This window comes from Gorilla gorilla, chromosome 16, assembly GCF_029281585.2.
Source record: "Gorilla gorilla gorilla isolate KB3781 chromosome 16, NHGRI_mGorGor1-v2.1_pri, whole genome shotgun sequence".
NCBI classification, from domain to species: Eukaryota; Metazoa; Chordata; class Mammalia; order Primates; family Hominidae; genus Gorilla; species Gorilla gorilla.
In genome coordinates, this window is record NC_073240.2 from 64,801,245 (window position 1) to 64,816,023 (window position 14,779).

Sequence of the window (14,779 nt, forward strand, 5' to 3'; positions counted from 1 at the left end):
TGTACACAGGAGCCCAGCCTGGAAACCTTCAGTCCAGCAGGGAGGACGACCGGGAAAACCCTATGTGTAATATGAGGTATGATCAGAGACGTGGTCCAGAATAAGAGGTAATTAAATCTGACAGAAGGGAGTGGGGTGGATGGGGCAGGGCATGGTGGGTTTTGTCAGAGTCACCGTGTTTGATCTGGACCTTGAAGAAAAAGCATAATTTTTCCAAGAGTGAGGAAACAGCAAGAGCAAAGATAAGTCATATACATTTTGTGGGCCTCTGGCCTCTGTCTCAGTGCTGCAGTGATATTCCAAATAGGAGAACAGCTCTGAACCTGCTTTCAAAGAGTTGATAAACAAGTGCCAGATAAGCCTCATCTCATACGGCCATTAGTGCTGCTCGCCCCAGCCTCTCCAACCTGCCCCTGCTTAGCACTTGGGGGAATGTGAACTACATGCAAATACGTGTGCCACAGTAGTTGCAAAGGGCAGGAAGCCTGTGGGTATGAAAAATACCCCTGCAAAGATTAGTAGGCAAGATTCAGAAATAAAAATAGCCAGGCATGGTGGCTTACACTTATAATCCCAGCACTTTGGGAGGCCAAAACAGGAGGATTGCTTGAACCCAGGAGTTCAAGACCAGCCTGGGTAACATGGTGAAACCCTGTCCCTACAAAAAATTTAAAAATTAGGTGGGCGTGGTGGTTCACGACTGTAATCCCAGCACTTTGGAAGGCTGAGGTGGGCGGATCACCTGAGGTCAGGAGTTCAAGACCAGCCTGGCCAACATAGTGAAACCCCATCTCTACTAAAAATAAAAAAAGTAGCCGGGCATGGTCGTGCACACCTGTAATCCCAGCTACTTGGGAGGCTGAGGCACGAGAATTGCTTGAACCCAGGAGGTGGAGGTTGCAGTGAGCCAAGATGGCACCACTGCACTCCAGCCTGGGTGACAGAGAAAGACTCCATCTCAAAAATAAATAAGTAAATAAATAAATTAGCTGGGCATGGTGGCACATGCCTGTGGTTCCAGCTACTTGGAAGGCTGAGGTGGGACGATTGCTTGAGCCCAGGAGGTCGAGGCTGCAATGAGCCATGATTGAACCACTGCACTCCAGCCTGAGTAACAGAGAGACCCCTGGAGAGGGGGAGGGGGAGGGGGAGGGGGAAGGGGGAAGGGGAAAGGAAGGAAGGAAGGAAGGAAAAAAAAAATAGCTGCTGGGTTAACTCCTGACCTGGTGATCCACCCGCCTCGGCCTCCGAAAGTGCTGGGATTACAGGTGTGATCCACGGCACCCGGCCTTAAATTTATTAATTTAAAAAACCATTCATCCAAAATAAGTCTCACAGATCTACCTGCACTGCTATAAAAAGATACTCAACAGATTTCATTAAGTGAGAAAAGCAAGTTGTTGACTGTTATGGTCGTGTGGTCCCCTCTGTCCACACACACACTTGCTTACCTTAAAAAGGTTCTGAATGGTGACAGAAGAAAATGACCATCGCCGGGCGTGGTGGCTCACGCCTGTAATCCCAACACTTTGGGAGGCCGAGGCGGGTGGATCACGAGGTCAGGAGATCGAGACCATCCTGGCTAACACGGTGAAACCCCGTCTCTACTAAAAATACAAAAAATTAGGTGGGTGTGGTGGCGGGCGCTTATAGTCCCAGCTACTCTGGAGGCTGAGGCAGAAGAATGGCGTGAACCGTGAACCCGGGAGGCAGAGCTTGCAGTGAGCCGAGATGGCACCACTGCACTCCAGCCTGGGTGACAGAGTGAGACTCTGTCTCAAAAAAAAAAAAAAAAAAGAGAGAAAATGACCATCACAGTCTACCTGTGGGGTGTGAGACTCAGCGAGACGGCAGAGGGAGTTCTACTTTTTACTTTATACTCTTCATAACTTTATGACATTCACCTTGAATAACTTCTATAATAAACAAACATCTTTTTAATTTAAAAGGATCATAAAAGCCCCCTTGCTTCAGGGTTAGTCTTAGGAGCTCTTTTGCCAAGGGCTGAGATGAGTAAATCGAACACCTATGTTTGTTGTTTCCTATAGTGCCCAGTGTGGCTAGACGGGGCTATTGAACCCAGCCTGGGTAAATTTAAACTTCACACATTTCCTAGAGGATGTTGTTTCTTTCCCCAAAGAAGTTGTCCTGGCTAAGCTGAATGTGTGGTGGCTGATCCTAACCACAGATGATCCCACTGGGAGACTCCAGTCTGGCTACCCCCTGCCCCCATCAACATGGCTGCCCCACGGAATCTTTGTCCACATTCAGGCAGGCTGAGGGTTTAGTGCAGAGGCTCCTTCCCCCGCCGAAGTCTCTCATCCCCAGGCAAGGAGACTGCAGGTTGGGTGTCTGGCAGGGTGTCTTGCATACATAAGCCTCCTCTAAGTGGTAGCAATTATATGGTTGCTGTCTTCTTCAGGGCAGAGGTGATATGTGGAGTAATGGTAAGGTAAGATCCTTAAGAGAAGTGGGGGCTATGGATAAAGGTTGGATGCAGATTTAAATAAGTTCTTATCTGTTTGTTTGTTTGTTTGTTTAAACCAGCACGGTAGTCGAGAAGGTTCTGACTTTGAGTTCCACTTCCTCCAATGCTTGTTTATGACCTTAAACAAATCACCTCCCCTCTCTGGGCCTCACTTTCCTCATCTATAAAATGGTAGATTTGGATTAAATTTTTGTTGAAATCCAGCTCAACAGAAACATCTTATGATTTTATGTTAATATAATATAAGTAAAGAAAATCTGGCCAGGTGTGATGGCTCACTCCTGTAATCCCAGCACTTCGGGAGGCCGAGGCAGGCAGATAACCTAAGGTCAGGAGTTTGAGATGAACCTGGCCAACATGGTGAAACCCCATCTCTACTAAAAGTACAAAAATTAGCCAGGCATGGTGGCTTGTGCCTGTAGTCCCAGCTACTCGGGAGGCTGAGGCAGGAGAATCGCTTGAACCCGGGAGGCAGAGGTTGCAGTGAGCCGAGATCATGCAACTGCACTCCAGCCTGGGTGACAGAATGTGGCTCCATCTCAAAAAAAAAAAAAATCATCTAAGTAAAGGAAAGTAATCAAAGGATAGGAAACAAGGAATCACTCTTCATTATATGCTGCTTACGTTAAATTACTTTATAACATTGTGCATGCAGTAGTTGTCTATGCGGAAGTTCACAAAACCATCACTGGGCCTACCTACTAGCACCCTCCTCCTGGGAAACATCACTCCTGCCCAAAGGCTCATCCTCCTAACTTTGACCATGCTACACTACCCTCGAGTACAAACAGAAAAGACTTCCTTCCCTTATATTCTCTCCCACTCCTCAGAAGCATTCCGATTAAAGGAAGTAATGACTTTGTGTTTTGTGGGTCCTTATGATGCGGTAGCCAGAGTCCTGGGCTAGGAGTCAGACCACCAGACCCCACCCTGGTTCTATCACCAGTTCACTTCTTCTCCTTTCTGGCCTTAGCCTCATCTACAAAACGAGGAGTTGGATGAGTTTCTCTTTATGAGCCCTGCTCTGATATTTCCCTGCTCTGCTCTACTGATTGCTACCAAGGCTGGGAGATGCCAAACATTTCTGCAAGCCAATATTTCTCCAAACACTCCTAGAAACAGCAGACAACCTCCAGCATCCCAAACAGGCTGATGCCAAAAGTGTGAGCACAGCCAACTGCCTGCACTCAGCACTGGAAGCTAGAAATCAGGCAAAATATGCAGGGCCAGGGAGGGTCCCAGCAGAGTGCAGGATGCTCCAGCCAGGGTATCCTGTTTCCATCCAAAGCTTTTCCTACAGAGATGCTCTTACTCATAGGATAAGGATAGACAAAGCCTCTAAAGGAATGAGAAACATGTGGACCAGGCCAGGGCAAGAAGCTGAGTTAAAGGTTATTTATTTTTTGGGGGGAGGATCACAAGGTCAAGAGATCGAGACCATCCTGGCCAGCATGGTGAAACCCCATATCTACTAAAAATACAAAAATTAGCCAGGCGTGGTAGCACGCACCTGTAGTCCCAGCTACTCAGGAGGCTGAGGCAGGAGAATAGCTTGAACCCGGGAGATGGAGGTTGCAGTGAGCCGAGATCTCACCACTGCACTCCAACCTGGCGACAGAGTGAAACTCCATCTCAAAAAAATAAAATAAAATAAAATAAAAAAAATATATGTGTGTGTGTGTGTGTATATATATATATATATTTTAGTTAAGGTCTAATAAACAGGAAAATGCCCATATGCATGCATGTCTTCATATAAATACTCATAAAATGAACACATCTGTGAAACAGACACCCAGATCAAGAAACAGAATCAGCACCCCAGAAATCCCTTTTGTGCCCCCTTCCAGTCACTAGTCCCCAAAGGATAACCACCATTCAGACTTCTGGCACCACTGATTCCTTTTGCCGTTTTGAACTTTTGCAAATGGAATAAAGCAGTACAGACCCTTTTGAGTCTGCCTTCCTTTGCTCAACATTACATGTCTGAGCTTCATCCATTGTTACATGTAACAAACTATTGTTCATTTTCATTTTTGCACAGTTAAGACTTAATGAAGAGCTAAAATCAATGAGAGGGCCCTGAGTCTACACTAGGGTGCTCACTGACAGCCAAGTAAAGAGGTTTATATTGAGCTCTCCAGACATCAGGATGATCCCCCTGCTCTTCTTCCTGCAGTCCCATGCCTTCCTCCTAGAAGGCTGCAGAGGCAGAAGGTGGGGCCTTGACACCCCAAAACTACTCTAAAGGCTCGATCTGTTCACTGTTGAAGGCCAGAAGCTCTTGATCATGAACACTTACCCCATGCCCAGCTCTGAGAGGGATTCCTGACTCAGCATCTCATTTCATCCCCACAACCATGAGCTAGGTAATGGTACTATTTCTGTCTTACAGGTAAAAAAGCTGAGGCTCAGAGAGGGCAGGTTGTCTAATGTTGCACAGCTAGGACAGGAACCCAAACCCCAACCCATGTGACCCCAAAGGCCAAACCTCTCCACCACTCTGTGTTGGCAGGGAATTCACCACCTGGATCTGGTCCCCACCCATGCCCCCAGCCTCATGTAACGCTGCTTGCCCCTGGCCCGCTTTCCAAGGCCACACTGGCCTCCTGCCGGCTCCCCAGGTCCCAGGCACTTCCCCACTTCAGGGCTCATCCATGCTGCTGACTTTGCTTTTGCATTTACCCTTCAGTTCTCAAATGAACAGTCACTTCCTCAGAGCAATCTTCTCTAACCACCCAGATGGAATTACATCCCCATGCCCCATCATTCCCTTGCAGGGCATCCTTTTCTCTCATTTCTTAGCCCTTAACACACCTTATGGTGATTTATCCTTTAGCATCCACTTGTCTAGTGCCTTTCTCCACCAGCCTGGGGAGCATAAACTGCCAGAGGACAGGACTGTGTCTGTTTTGCTTTCCACTGCTTGGACGGTGCGTGGCACACAGTAGGTCCTCAAGAATACGTTAAATGAAGAACAGGAGGGCAGGAGAGAAGAATAGGACTGTCCCTTCGGAAGCTGAGTGGTCATTCAAAGGCAGCTCTAGTTCTAGCCTGTTCTGTGGCCCCAGGCAAGACCCTTCCCCTCTCTGATCCTCCATTTCCTCAACTGTCAAGTGAGAGGCCTGGAAGAGAGGACCTCTAAAGGCCTTCTAGGTCATCTGGCCTAGACCACAAATCCTAGGACATCTGACCACTCCAAAGGCCCCTGGCCCCTAGTCCCTGGGCCTCCCCTGCTGCCTACTCACCTTTTGCCCCATTAGCACTTTAGAAGAGTAGGGGAGGTGAGAATCACCCCAAGACACCCCAGGCTATGAGCTGCATGGGATCTCCACACCCTGTTGCAAGTGGAGGACCAGGAAACATGAGGTCTCTTCTGGGTCTAATAGCACATGTCCTTGATATATGGAGTCAGGGAGAGATAAGACTAAGAAGGAATTATAAATGCAATCCCCAGGAAACTGCTTCTACTTCCTTCTTCAGAGTCCCGCTCCCCACAACTTCTCAGTTTCTCTGCCCACCCAGACTCTAGTCCAATCCAAGAATGCCCTTGTTAGCATGTGTGTAACTGCCAGGGTGGAGCTCCAGGAAGGCAGAGACTGTCTCATCTTGCTCGTCTTTGTACCCACAGTACTCAGCACAGACCCCTGCATGCAGGACATGGCCAAGTGAGGGCACTGAATCAAGCACCATTGGCAGGGCTGGCCGTGGTTTGTTGCTGAGAATGGCATCTTTCTGCTGGTGCCACCAAGGGCAGGAGAAGAACCTGAGGCACAGAGAACCTGGCTTCCCATTCAGAGGCAGGCTCCAGCTGACCAACCCCAGCCTCTGGTCCTATGTCCTCTTCCTACCCCTTCACCAGGCCCAAGACTGGGAAAAGTCATCCCCCTCTGGGGTCTCTGCAGTTATTTGCTCCCCCACCCACCATCCAGCCAGCCAGGACTAACTCCCTGATCTTGAAGCACCTGCTGCCTTTCATTCTCTTTGGAGTGAAGCTCTTCTGGCTTTGAAGCTCTGTTTTATCTTTGAAAGTTAAAAAAAAAAAAAAAAAACTAAGACAATTAGTTCTGACATAAGAGTTCTATAAAGGGAAAAAAACTTCTGTTTTGCCTGTTGGATACAGTAGACACTTGTGAAAGGAAAATAAATCTTGGGGCCCCCACATCCCTAAGTTAAAGGGAAAAGTCAAGCTGGGAACTGCTTAGGGCAAACCTGCCTCCGATTCTATTCAAAGTCACCCCTCTGCTCACTGAGATAAATGCATATCTGATTGCCTCCTTTAGAAAGGCTAATTAGAAACTCAAAAGAATGCAACCATCTGTCTCTTATCTACCTATGACCTGGAAGCCCCCTCCCCATTAGAGCCTTCCCATCTTTGCTTAGAGTTGGAGTTGTCCCGCCCTTCCAGACCAAACCAATGTTCATCTTGCATATTTGATTGATGTCTCATGTCTCCCTAGAACGTATAAAACCAAACTGTGCTGTGACAACCTTGGGCACAGGTCGTCAGGACCTCCTGAGTCTGTCATGGGCGTGCGTCCTCAACCTTGACAAAATAAATTTTCTAAATTAGCTAAGACCTGTCTCAGATTTTCCGGGTCTACACACTCTAAATTCCCATATTTTCATGCTGCGCTGTGTGTGAAGGGGTGAGGCTAGGTGCTCTGATGAGCATGTGTGAGTGTACAAGTGCCAAGCTCATGGGAGAGGGCATAACAAGTGTGCAGATGCAAAATGGACTGGTCAGAACCTTGGCTATGTCACTCACTCGCTCAGCAACTTTGGGCAACTTGCCCAAATGCTGGACCATAGTTTCCTCATCTGGAAAAGGAGAGTAAAAATAATGCCTATTTCATGCATTGTTGTGAGACTCAAACTTCAGGACTGGTGTTTTGTAATCACTACACTACCACCTAAATATTAGCAGCTGGTAGAAATGGAAGGCAAGAAAAGAGCTTCAGAAAATCTTAATTTCTATCCAAATCGTAACGATAGTACTTTCAGATCTGATTTTCACCCTGGCTGTGTTCTGGGCTCAGCAAACCTGAAAATGCACCAGTAACAAAGATCCCAGGAAAACTTCATGATGGGGCTCGTGTGGCTGGTTACTCAACATAAATCCATTCTCAGGAGGATTACCTCACCTCCCATTCAAGTTCTGAGCTTAAAACAAAACCCTGGGAACCATGGAGAATTCCAAGTGAGACTCAGAAGAAAACCAACAAGTCAGGTCTCCATCCAGAGCCTGGGGGAGCTTTATGAAAAAAGCAACAGATCAAACAAGAATCATGAAGGTTGTCCCTGCCAGCTAGATTATGCTGAAAACACAGAACTCAACAATTCTCGTCCCTTTTACTGGCAAGTCATTATTTCCAGAGCAATGACCATGTGCAAAGTCACCCAGGCAGGTGAATAATCCTCGGGCTCATTTTTAAAGCTTCCCACTGGTCCTGTGGCCCTGCCTTCCAACACCAACTGACAACTGTGCCATAAGAAGCATGACTTTGGCTCCCTCGGCATCCCCCCACCTCTCACAGTCTCCTACCTCCCCAGCTCCTCTCCGATGTCATAAAAGTCTTCCACCTTCTGCTGCTTGAATGGCTCCATGTTTGGACTCCTCATTGAGGCCTGGAACATACAACCCTGAAATGGGAAGAAACCCATGGTTAGGACAGCCATCCAAATTAGCACAAGCCTAAGAGTCTAAGGCCTAAACGTAATTGGCTGCAAGGGAGCTAATAATTTAGTAATAATCCACAGCCTTGGTTCTTCAAGAACTGCCCTGCTCAAGCCTTTTCTCACCTGCAGCTGATGATGTATGGTTCTTATTTGATTTATACGAATTCAAATTTGTTAAGGAGACAGGAAAGGAGAGCTCCTCAGGTCTTCAGATCTGTCTGAAGAAGTTCAGAGAAACATCCATGGTGAACTTCAGCTATTTGTTTTCATTAAATTCAAAACTACTGCAAAAAGAGGCAGCTGTTGTACAATTTTTTTAAAAAATGGCCAGGCACGGTGCTCACAACTGTAATCCCAGCACTTTGGGAGGCCGAGGTGGGTGGATCACTTGAGGTCAGGAGTTCGAGCCCAGCCTGGCCAACATGGTGAAACTCCATCTCTACCAAAAATACAAAAATTAGCCAGGTATGGTGGCACACACCTGTAATCCCAGCTATTCGGGAGGAGGCTGAGGCACAAGAATCACTTGAACCCGGGAGGCAGAAGCTGCAGTGAGCCAAGATCGCACCACTGCACTCCAGCCTGGGCAACAGAAAAAAAAAAAAAAAAAAAAGCACTAGCTTTAAAGTCAGAAGTCCTAGGTACAAGCCCCAGTCTTGCTTGGGTAAGCCACCTAAGCTGCCAGAGACTTAGCTTCTTCATCTGTAAAATGAGGCTAATACTGTAAAATCAACTTCAAGTCATGAAATTATTTTGTAAACTAGAAAATGCTGTTAAAAGGTAAGGGATTATCATGACCTCAGCTCCCTCAGGTGTTGTACCACCCAACTGCATGTCCAAACTAATCTGTAAACTCTCTCACTCATCACCCCCAAAGGAAAGATGGACAGGAGTGAGGCAAATTCCAACAGGCACCAGGAGTCAGGAGCCTGAGGTGCTCGTTCCAGCTTTGTCTACTACTAGCCCTGTGATCTCCTTTCTTGTTAGAAGGGCCTCAGTGTCCTCATCTGTAAAATAGAGCCAACTCTGCCTGCCCCAGGCATCTCACTGAAAGCCATAGGCCAACTCTGAGCCATGGGGAGCACTTACCACTCCACCAGAAAAGACTGTCTGCATCCTCTCCTGGGATCCCTCTGCCCCAACAGGCTTACCCATTCCTGGGACAGCCATGTGCCACTCTGGACAACACCCCACGAGCAGGGCGCAGGGCACAGTCTGCAAATCACAAGAATAAAACCAGCTGCCTGTGGATGTGTCTTCCAAGGGTCTTTAGCAAAGGCCTGTCGGAGCTCATTTTGGTTAGCACTGGCAGCTTTTCTGCTGACTGCCAATCAGATCCCAACCACACATGGGCTCCACGAACCCCAAAAGACTATTTTCACCAGGGTGGGTGGAGGCACCATTACATAAGGGCACATCTCATCAACGCCAAGTGGCTGGAGCTGTCCTAACTCTCAGCAGGTGTATACATTTCACCCTCTTTCCACCACTTTAGCCCCCTGCAAACCAGAGCTTCGTTACCAAGATGCCGCCTGCCTCTCTCCCTTCCACCAAGGCACACAGAGCCTGAAGACCCTCAGGCAGAGCTGGCCTGGTTCCCAGGGCTTACTCTCGTGGTCACCTGCCTGTGGGTGTCCAGGCTCCCTCATGCATCCTCCATGCTTGGCCAGGGCTGCAGCAAGCATGAAATAGTGAAAAGAGTAGGCTCCAGGAGCCCCAGTTCCAGACTAGCGTGAGTGTATATTAGCCCTGTGACCCACAGCAGGTGGGTACCCTCTCTGGGACTCATCCCCTCACCTGTAAACAGAGTGATACTATCTATATCACATACTTCACACATCCATGTGGGGATAAGGATATAAACTACTGTACAAATAAGAAAGATGATTATTACTGTGATTTAACCCATGTTAGGGAGCCCTCTAGCAAGTTTAGCTTGACCATAATCAGAAGCTCGATGCCCCTCATCCCCAACATCCTGGCAAATCTCCCGAGACTGGCCCAGGGAGTAAAGGGAGTGCTATCTACCATCTTCTTTTCACTGAAAAAAAAAAAAAAATTCCTTCCAAATAAACAATTTGGGTCAGGTCCTGCAGCGTGGGGTTACCAATTTCACACAGCTAGAAGCAAGCAGGAAACTCCAAAAAAATTCTGTTGGCAGAAACCCTGAGAGTGGTCCCAGGAACAGCTAAGATTTCCCATTTGGTGAGAGGCCAGCTCCATTTGCTGAGAGCAGGATTCAAAGAAGCCCCAGTTCCCAGCAAAATGGTGAGCCTCTGCCTTGGGCTGTATATCCTGGGTGGCCAGGGTTAGGGGGGCAGGTGAGCCCCTTAGGGACAAACTAGGCCCACCAGTTAGGCTTTCGCTCATCTTTCCAGCCTTTGCCCCCTCCCTTATATGTCCTATATTCCAGCCAAAGTTGACCTTTCCCATTCCCCTAAAACTTTCATCCCTGCTATATCTCGGCTGAAGTGGGGCCCTTGCCAGGGGAGGCCCAGCTGGAAAGCCCTGGAGAGTGGGCATAACTACCCACTTCCCACAAGACCCAGCCAAATGCTACCGTCTCTGTGTGGCTCCATGATCCTTGCCCTCCCAAAAACAGATGACAATTCTCCACCTCTTCAAGCTCTCCCAGAGTGCTCTTCATACATTTTTAGGGTTCAAGTTGATCATATTCTGGCTTATGTTTATGTCTAACCCAGAGGGAGAGAATAGATTCCATAGTCATCATACAGACCTGGGTTTAAATCCCAGCTCTGTCACTTACTGGCACATTGTGCTTAGCTGAGCACAGGATAACTTTTGAGTTTCACATTCCTTCCGTGGAAAATGAACGTAAGACAATGTCTAGTGTTGGTGAGTATGTGCGGCAACTAGAGCTCTCAAACACTGCTGGGAGGGGTATACACTGGGACCACCACTTTGGAAAACTGTTCGGCAATTTCTTTGGACATACCTAAGAGAAATGCATGCAGATGTTTTCCCAAATGATCCACGTTAGAATGGTCACTACAATACTATTAGTAATAACTAAAAATTGGAAACAACCAAATGGTTATCAATAGAAGATTGGATAAACAAATTGAGGTACTATATACCCATACAATGGAATCATTATACAGCAATAAGAATTAACAAACTACTGCTACCTGCAACAACATGGACGAATCTCAGAAACATAATGTTGAATGGAAGTAGACAGACACAAAAGACTGCATACTGTGTGATCCCATTTAGGTAAAATTAATGCATGGTGCTAGACGTCAGCAGAGTGGCTATCCCCTCACTCAGGGGATAGTTGGAACGGGAGCTTCGGAGGCTTCAGAGTGCCAGCAATGTTGTTTCCTGATCTGGGTGGTAGTTAGATGGATATATGGGATGATTTTGTATGTGATCAAAATTTTACATAATTTTTAAAAATGAGACTAATGTGAGACAAATGAGATAACCCATGTGTAATGTTTTAAATGGTCCCTGGATAACGTGAATTCCTTCCCTCCTCTTTGTGACTTGGAGCCCCATAAGGGCAAGAATTGTGACATTCCTACCTCTGTCCCCTTGTCGTAGGCTAGTACACAGTAGGCATTATATAAGTGTTGGCTGATTTTAACTTAGTTCCCCAGCCTCCTTTCTCAAGGCCGCTGCTCAGATGCTCATCAGGTAAAACAACTGATAGCCACTTCAAGCACTTTCCTAACACCTCTCCTAAGGCGAATTTGCATTTTACCAGTTCAGAAACAAACTAAAGGGGTGAAACTGAAGTGGAATTATAGTCACCAGCTAGGACCCAGATGAGGAGCCAGAGGCACAAGGACCTTTCCAGCCTCGAAAAGCTGAAATCACATGGCAGAGGGGAGGGACACAGTTACAACTTTTGGCCAGAAGCACAGGCCATCAGCTCCAGATGCTCCCAGGATGATACCCACCTTAATGCCCACGTTTCTCCTGATGGAGTCCTTGGAATTCAAATTCCTGCCTACAACTCTAATACCAGGCAACACTTCAGGGGGCTACCACAGATTTCCTAGAACCCCATAGATCATCTATTTAGGGATTTTTAGAACAGCTTCAGGATCACCAGGGTGAGAAGGGGAAGCCAGAGCAGTTCCATGTTATCCATACTATATGTTGGCGTTCTGGGTAAGAATTCACTGTGAAACAGAAGTTTGAAAACCACTGCTGTCTGGTCTAACCCACTTGTTTTTACAAGAGGAAGCTGAGATCCAGAAAGGGGAAGGGACTCACTGAGCATCATACAGGTGACCCATCCCGCTCCTCTTCCCAGGGCTTCTTCTGTTGATAGCCACCCCAACTCCTCCAAGATGTCACCAGGGTTGGCAAAGTCAGTGGCCTCCTGAGGGACAAGCTAGGAGGAGGTGTCTAGGGCTGGAAGATCACCTCATAGGAAACTCTCAACACTCAAGAAGCCCTCTCCACCACTGGCCCAGCTCACTCTGCAAAGTGAACTCTCTCAGTTCCTCATCCCACCTCACCAAGTGCAAGTGAGTGAAACGGGACCACAGCAAGAGGGCAGGCAATGGTTGGGCAAAACACACACGACTGTCTCATTACACACACCCCCATTAGGAATCATCACACTCAGGCTCTGGAGAGGCTGCCAACAGAAGGGATGGGGCTCCGGCATTACAGAGCTCCTCTCTACATTCCAGGCTTTGACCCATCACGGTCTCCAATGAGAAAGCTGGGGCCCACAGAAGGTCAGCCACCTGCCTGAGTTGACACAAGAAAAACTTGGTCTCTCTGGCAAAGATCCAGCTCCCTTGGGAAGCCTGCTTGTTCACCCCACAGCTAACAAATCGGGAGGCCTCAAGGAGGTGGGCAGGGTCAGTGCGGGTCTCATTCCTGCCAACCAGGAACTTACCCCAGAGGAGCAGACCTCCAGCCACATCCACACACCCCTGACCCCTCTGCCCAAGTCTCCTCTGAAGGTGCTGAATCATCAGTGGTGCCACTTGAGGGTGCTCAAAAAACATCTTGGGAGATGAGCGGTTTGGGGAAGGACAGGGCTGTGAAGGTAGCTGTGAAGAGGCCAAGGCACTAGGGCCTCTTAGGTCAACAGGACTCTCCCAGGAATATCTTCCACAGAGGCAGTTGGGAATCGCAGTGTCAGAAACCAGAGCGGCTGCCCTCCACAGGATTCCAGGATACAAGATGTCAGGCGCTGTCCCTGCACCTGCCCGCTTGCCCCCGAGGCAGCCAGCTATGGTGCCCTCTCCTCCAGTGTGCACCACTGCCTTACCATTACCTGCACGGCCTCAGCGAGGCTCACCTCTCTGGGCCTTGTTTTCTCTTTTGTAAGTAAGAATACCAATTTCCACCGTGCAGAGTTACGGTGAGGGTTGGCCAGACCTATGCAAGCCTTGGGACGTCCAAAATGCCTAGCCCAGAGTCCTAGTCAACTGTTGGCAACGCCCTTCCAAGCCCTTCCACCCCAACCTGCAGCACACCTGCTGGCCGCCCCCGCGCCCACCCTAGCTCTACCCCAGGCCGGGGCGCCTGACGGCGGGGACCCCAGCTTCATTCAGCCCCAGAGGAAGCTCAGACATCTGAGCACCCTCCTCGCATCACATCCTTGTGCCAGGCGGGAGCAAGAGGTGAAAGAGTCGGCCCAAGCTGAGAAGACTTGGCCGGGAGCCGGGCGTGCTCTGCCCGTTCCAGGGGGCCTAACTCGATGGACGTCTGTCTCCCATCTCCCTGCTGGGTGCTTGGCTCTGCCCGCCGCCTCTACCCGGTCTCCCAGGTCAAAGTGCCAGGCTCCGGAGGGCGCCCCAGGGCAACAGCGGGCAGCTCCCGCGCTCGGGTGCCGGCCACGATGCCCCGGGCCACGGCGTCAGGCTTTGGGGCGGCGGGCCCGGGATCTGCGAGCGAGTGCCCCGGATCTCTTCGCCCCGCCAGCCCCAGACCCGGGCGCTGCTGCCGTCAGGCCGCGCGCCCCGTCCCGCCCGTCGAGCCCGCAGACGGGTGCTACTCACGGCGGGAGGCTGAGCTGCCGCGGCCGCGGCGGGCGCGGCGGGCGCGGCGGGCACGGCGGGAACGGGGGACGCGGCGGGGTGCGCTGGGCTCGGCCCTGCAGTCCTCTCCTCCCAGAGCGCCCGGCGCCCGCCCGCCGAGCAGCCGAGGAGCCGAGGGGGCGGAGCGGCCAGCCCCGTCCCAGGCGCCGGCTGGAGGCGCGCCCTGCTGCCCTGGACGGGGCTCGGGGCGCCCCCTGCTGGAGCCCCCTCCGGACAGTCCCGGGGCGAGAGCCCAGCTTCCCGGCCAGTAGAGGACACCTTAGGGCTCCCAGACTCCCGGGAGAGCGGGGAGAGTCGGTAGCAAGACCCTCTGCGCGTCCCTACCGGCTCTACCGCGCACATGCTGCGTGGCCTTGGGCAAGTCGGCTACCCTCCCCTGGCCTTATCTGGAAATTGATTTGAATGAGCTTATACGTATGACATGGTCTGGCACAATCCTCAGAAAATGGTACTTGTGTGCTCCTCTCCCCACCATACACACCGTGAGCGAGGAAGCCCCACTGAGGAATAGGCCGTCTCCTCCCTCCCAGCCAGAGCGCTCCCTACACCGCAGACTCTCCTGGAAACCTCAAGCCCACAG

General features: G+C 49.8%; 1 protein-coding gene across 4 annotated transcripts in view; it reads right to left on the reverse strand.

Moving 5' to 3' along the window:
* Window positions 1-14,314, reverse strand: part of DAPK2 (death associated protein kinase 2) — a 139,446-nt gene extending 125,132 nt beyond the window's left edge. Inside the window, exons 1-2 of one of the 4 annotated variants that reach the window (XM_031002530.3) lie at window positions 14,161-14,314; window positions 8,034-8,131 (exon numbers count right to left, since the gene is read on the reverse strand). In XM_031002530.3, the coding sequence (XP_030858390.1) occupies window positions 8,034-8,125 (92 nt within the window). In that variant the 5' untranslated portion in view covers window positions 8,126-8,131; window positions 14,161-14,314. Of the gene's footprint in view, window positions 1-8,033; window positions 8,132-8,290; window positions 8,380-14,160 lie in introns of those variants that run through there. The other 3 variants (XM_063698588.1, XM_031002529.3, XM_055362540.2) reach the window with 3 other exon arrangements.
* Window positions 14,315-14,779: the final 465 nt, after the last annotated feature.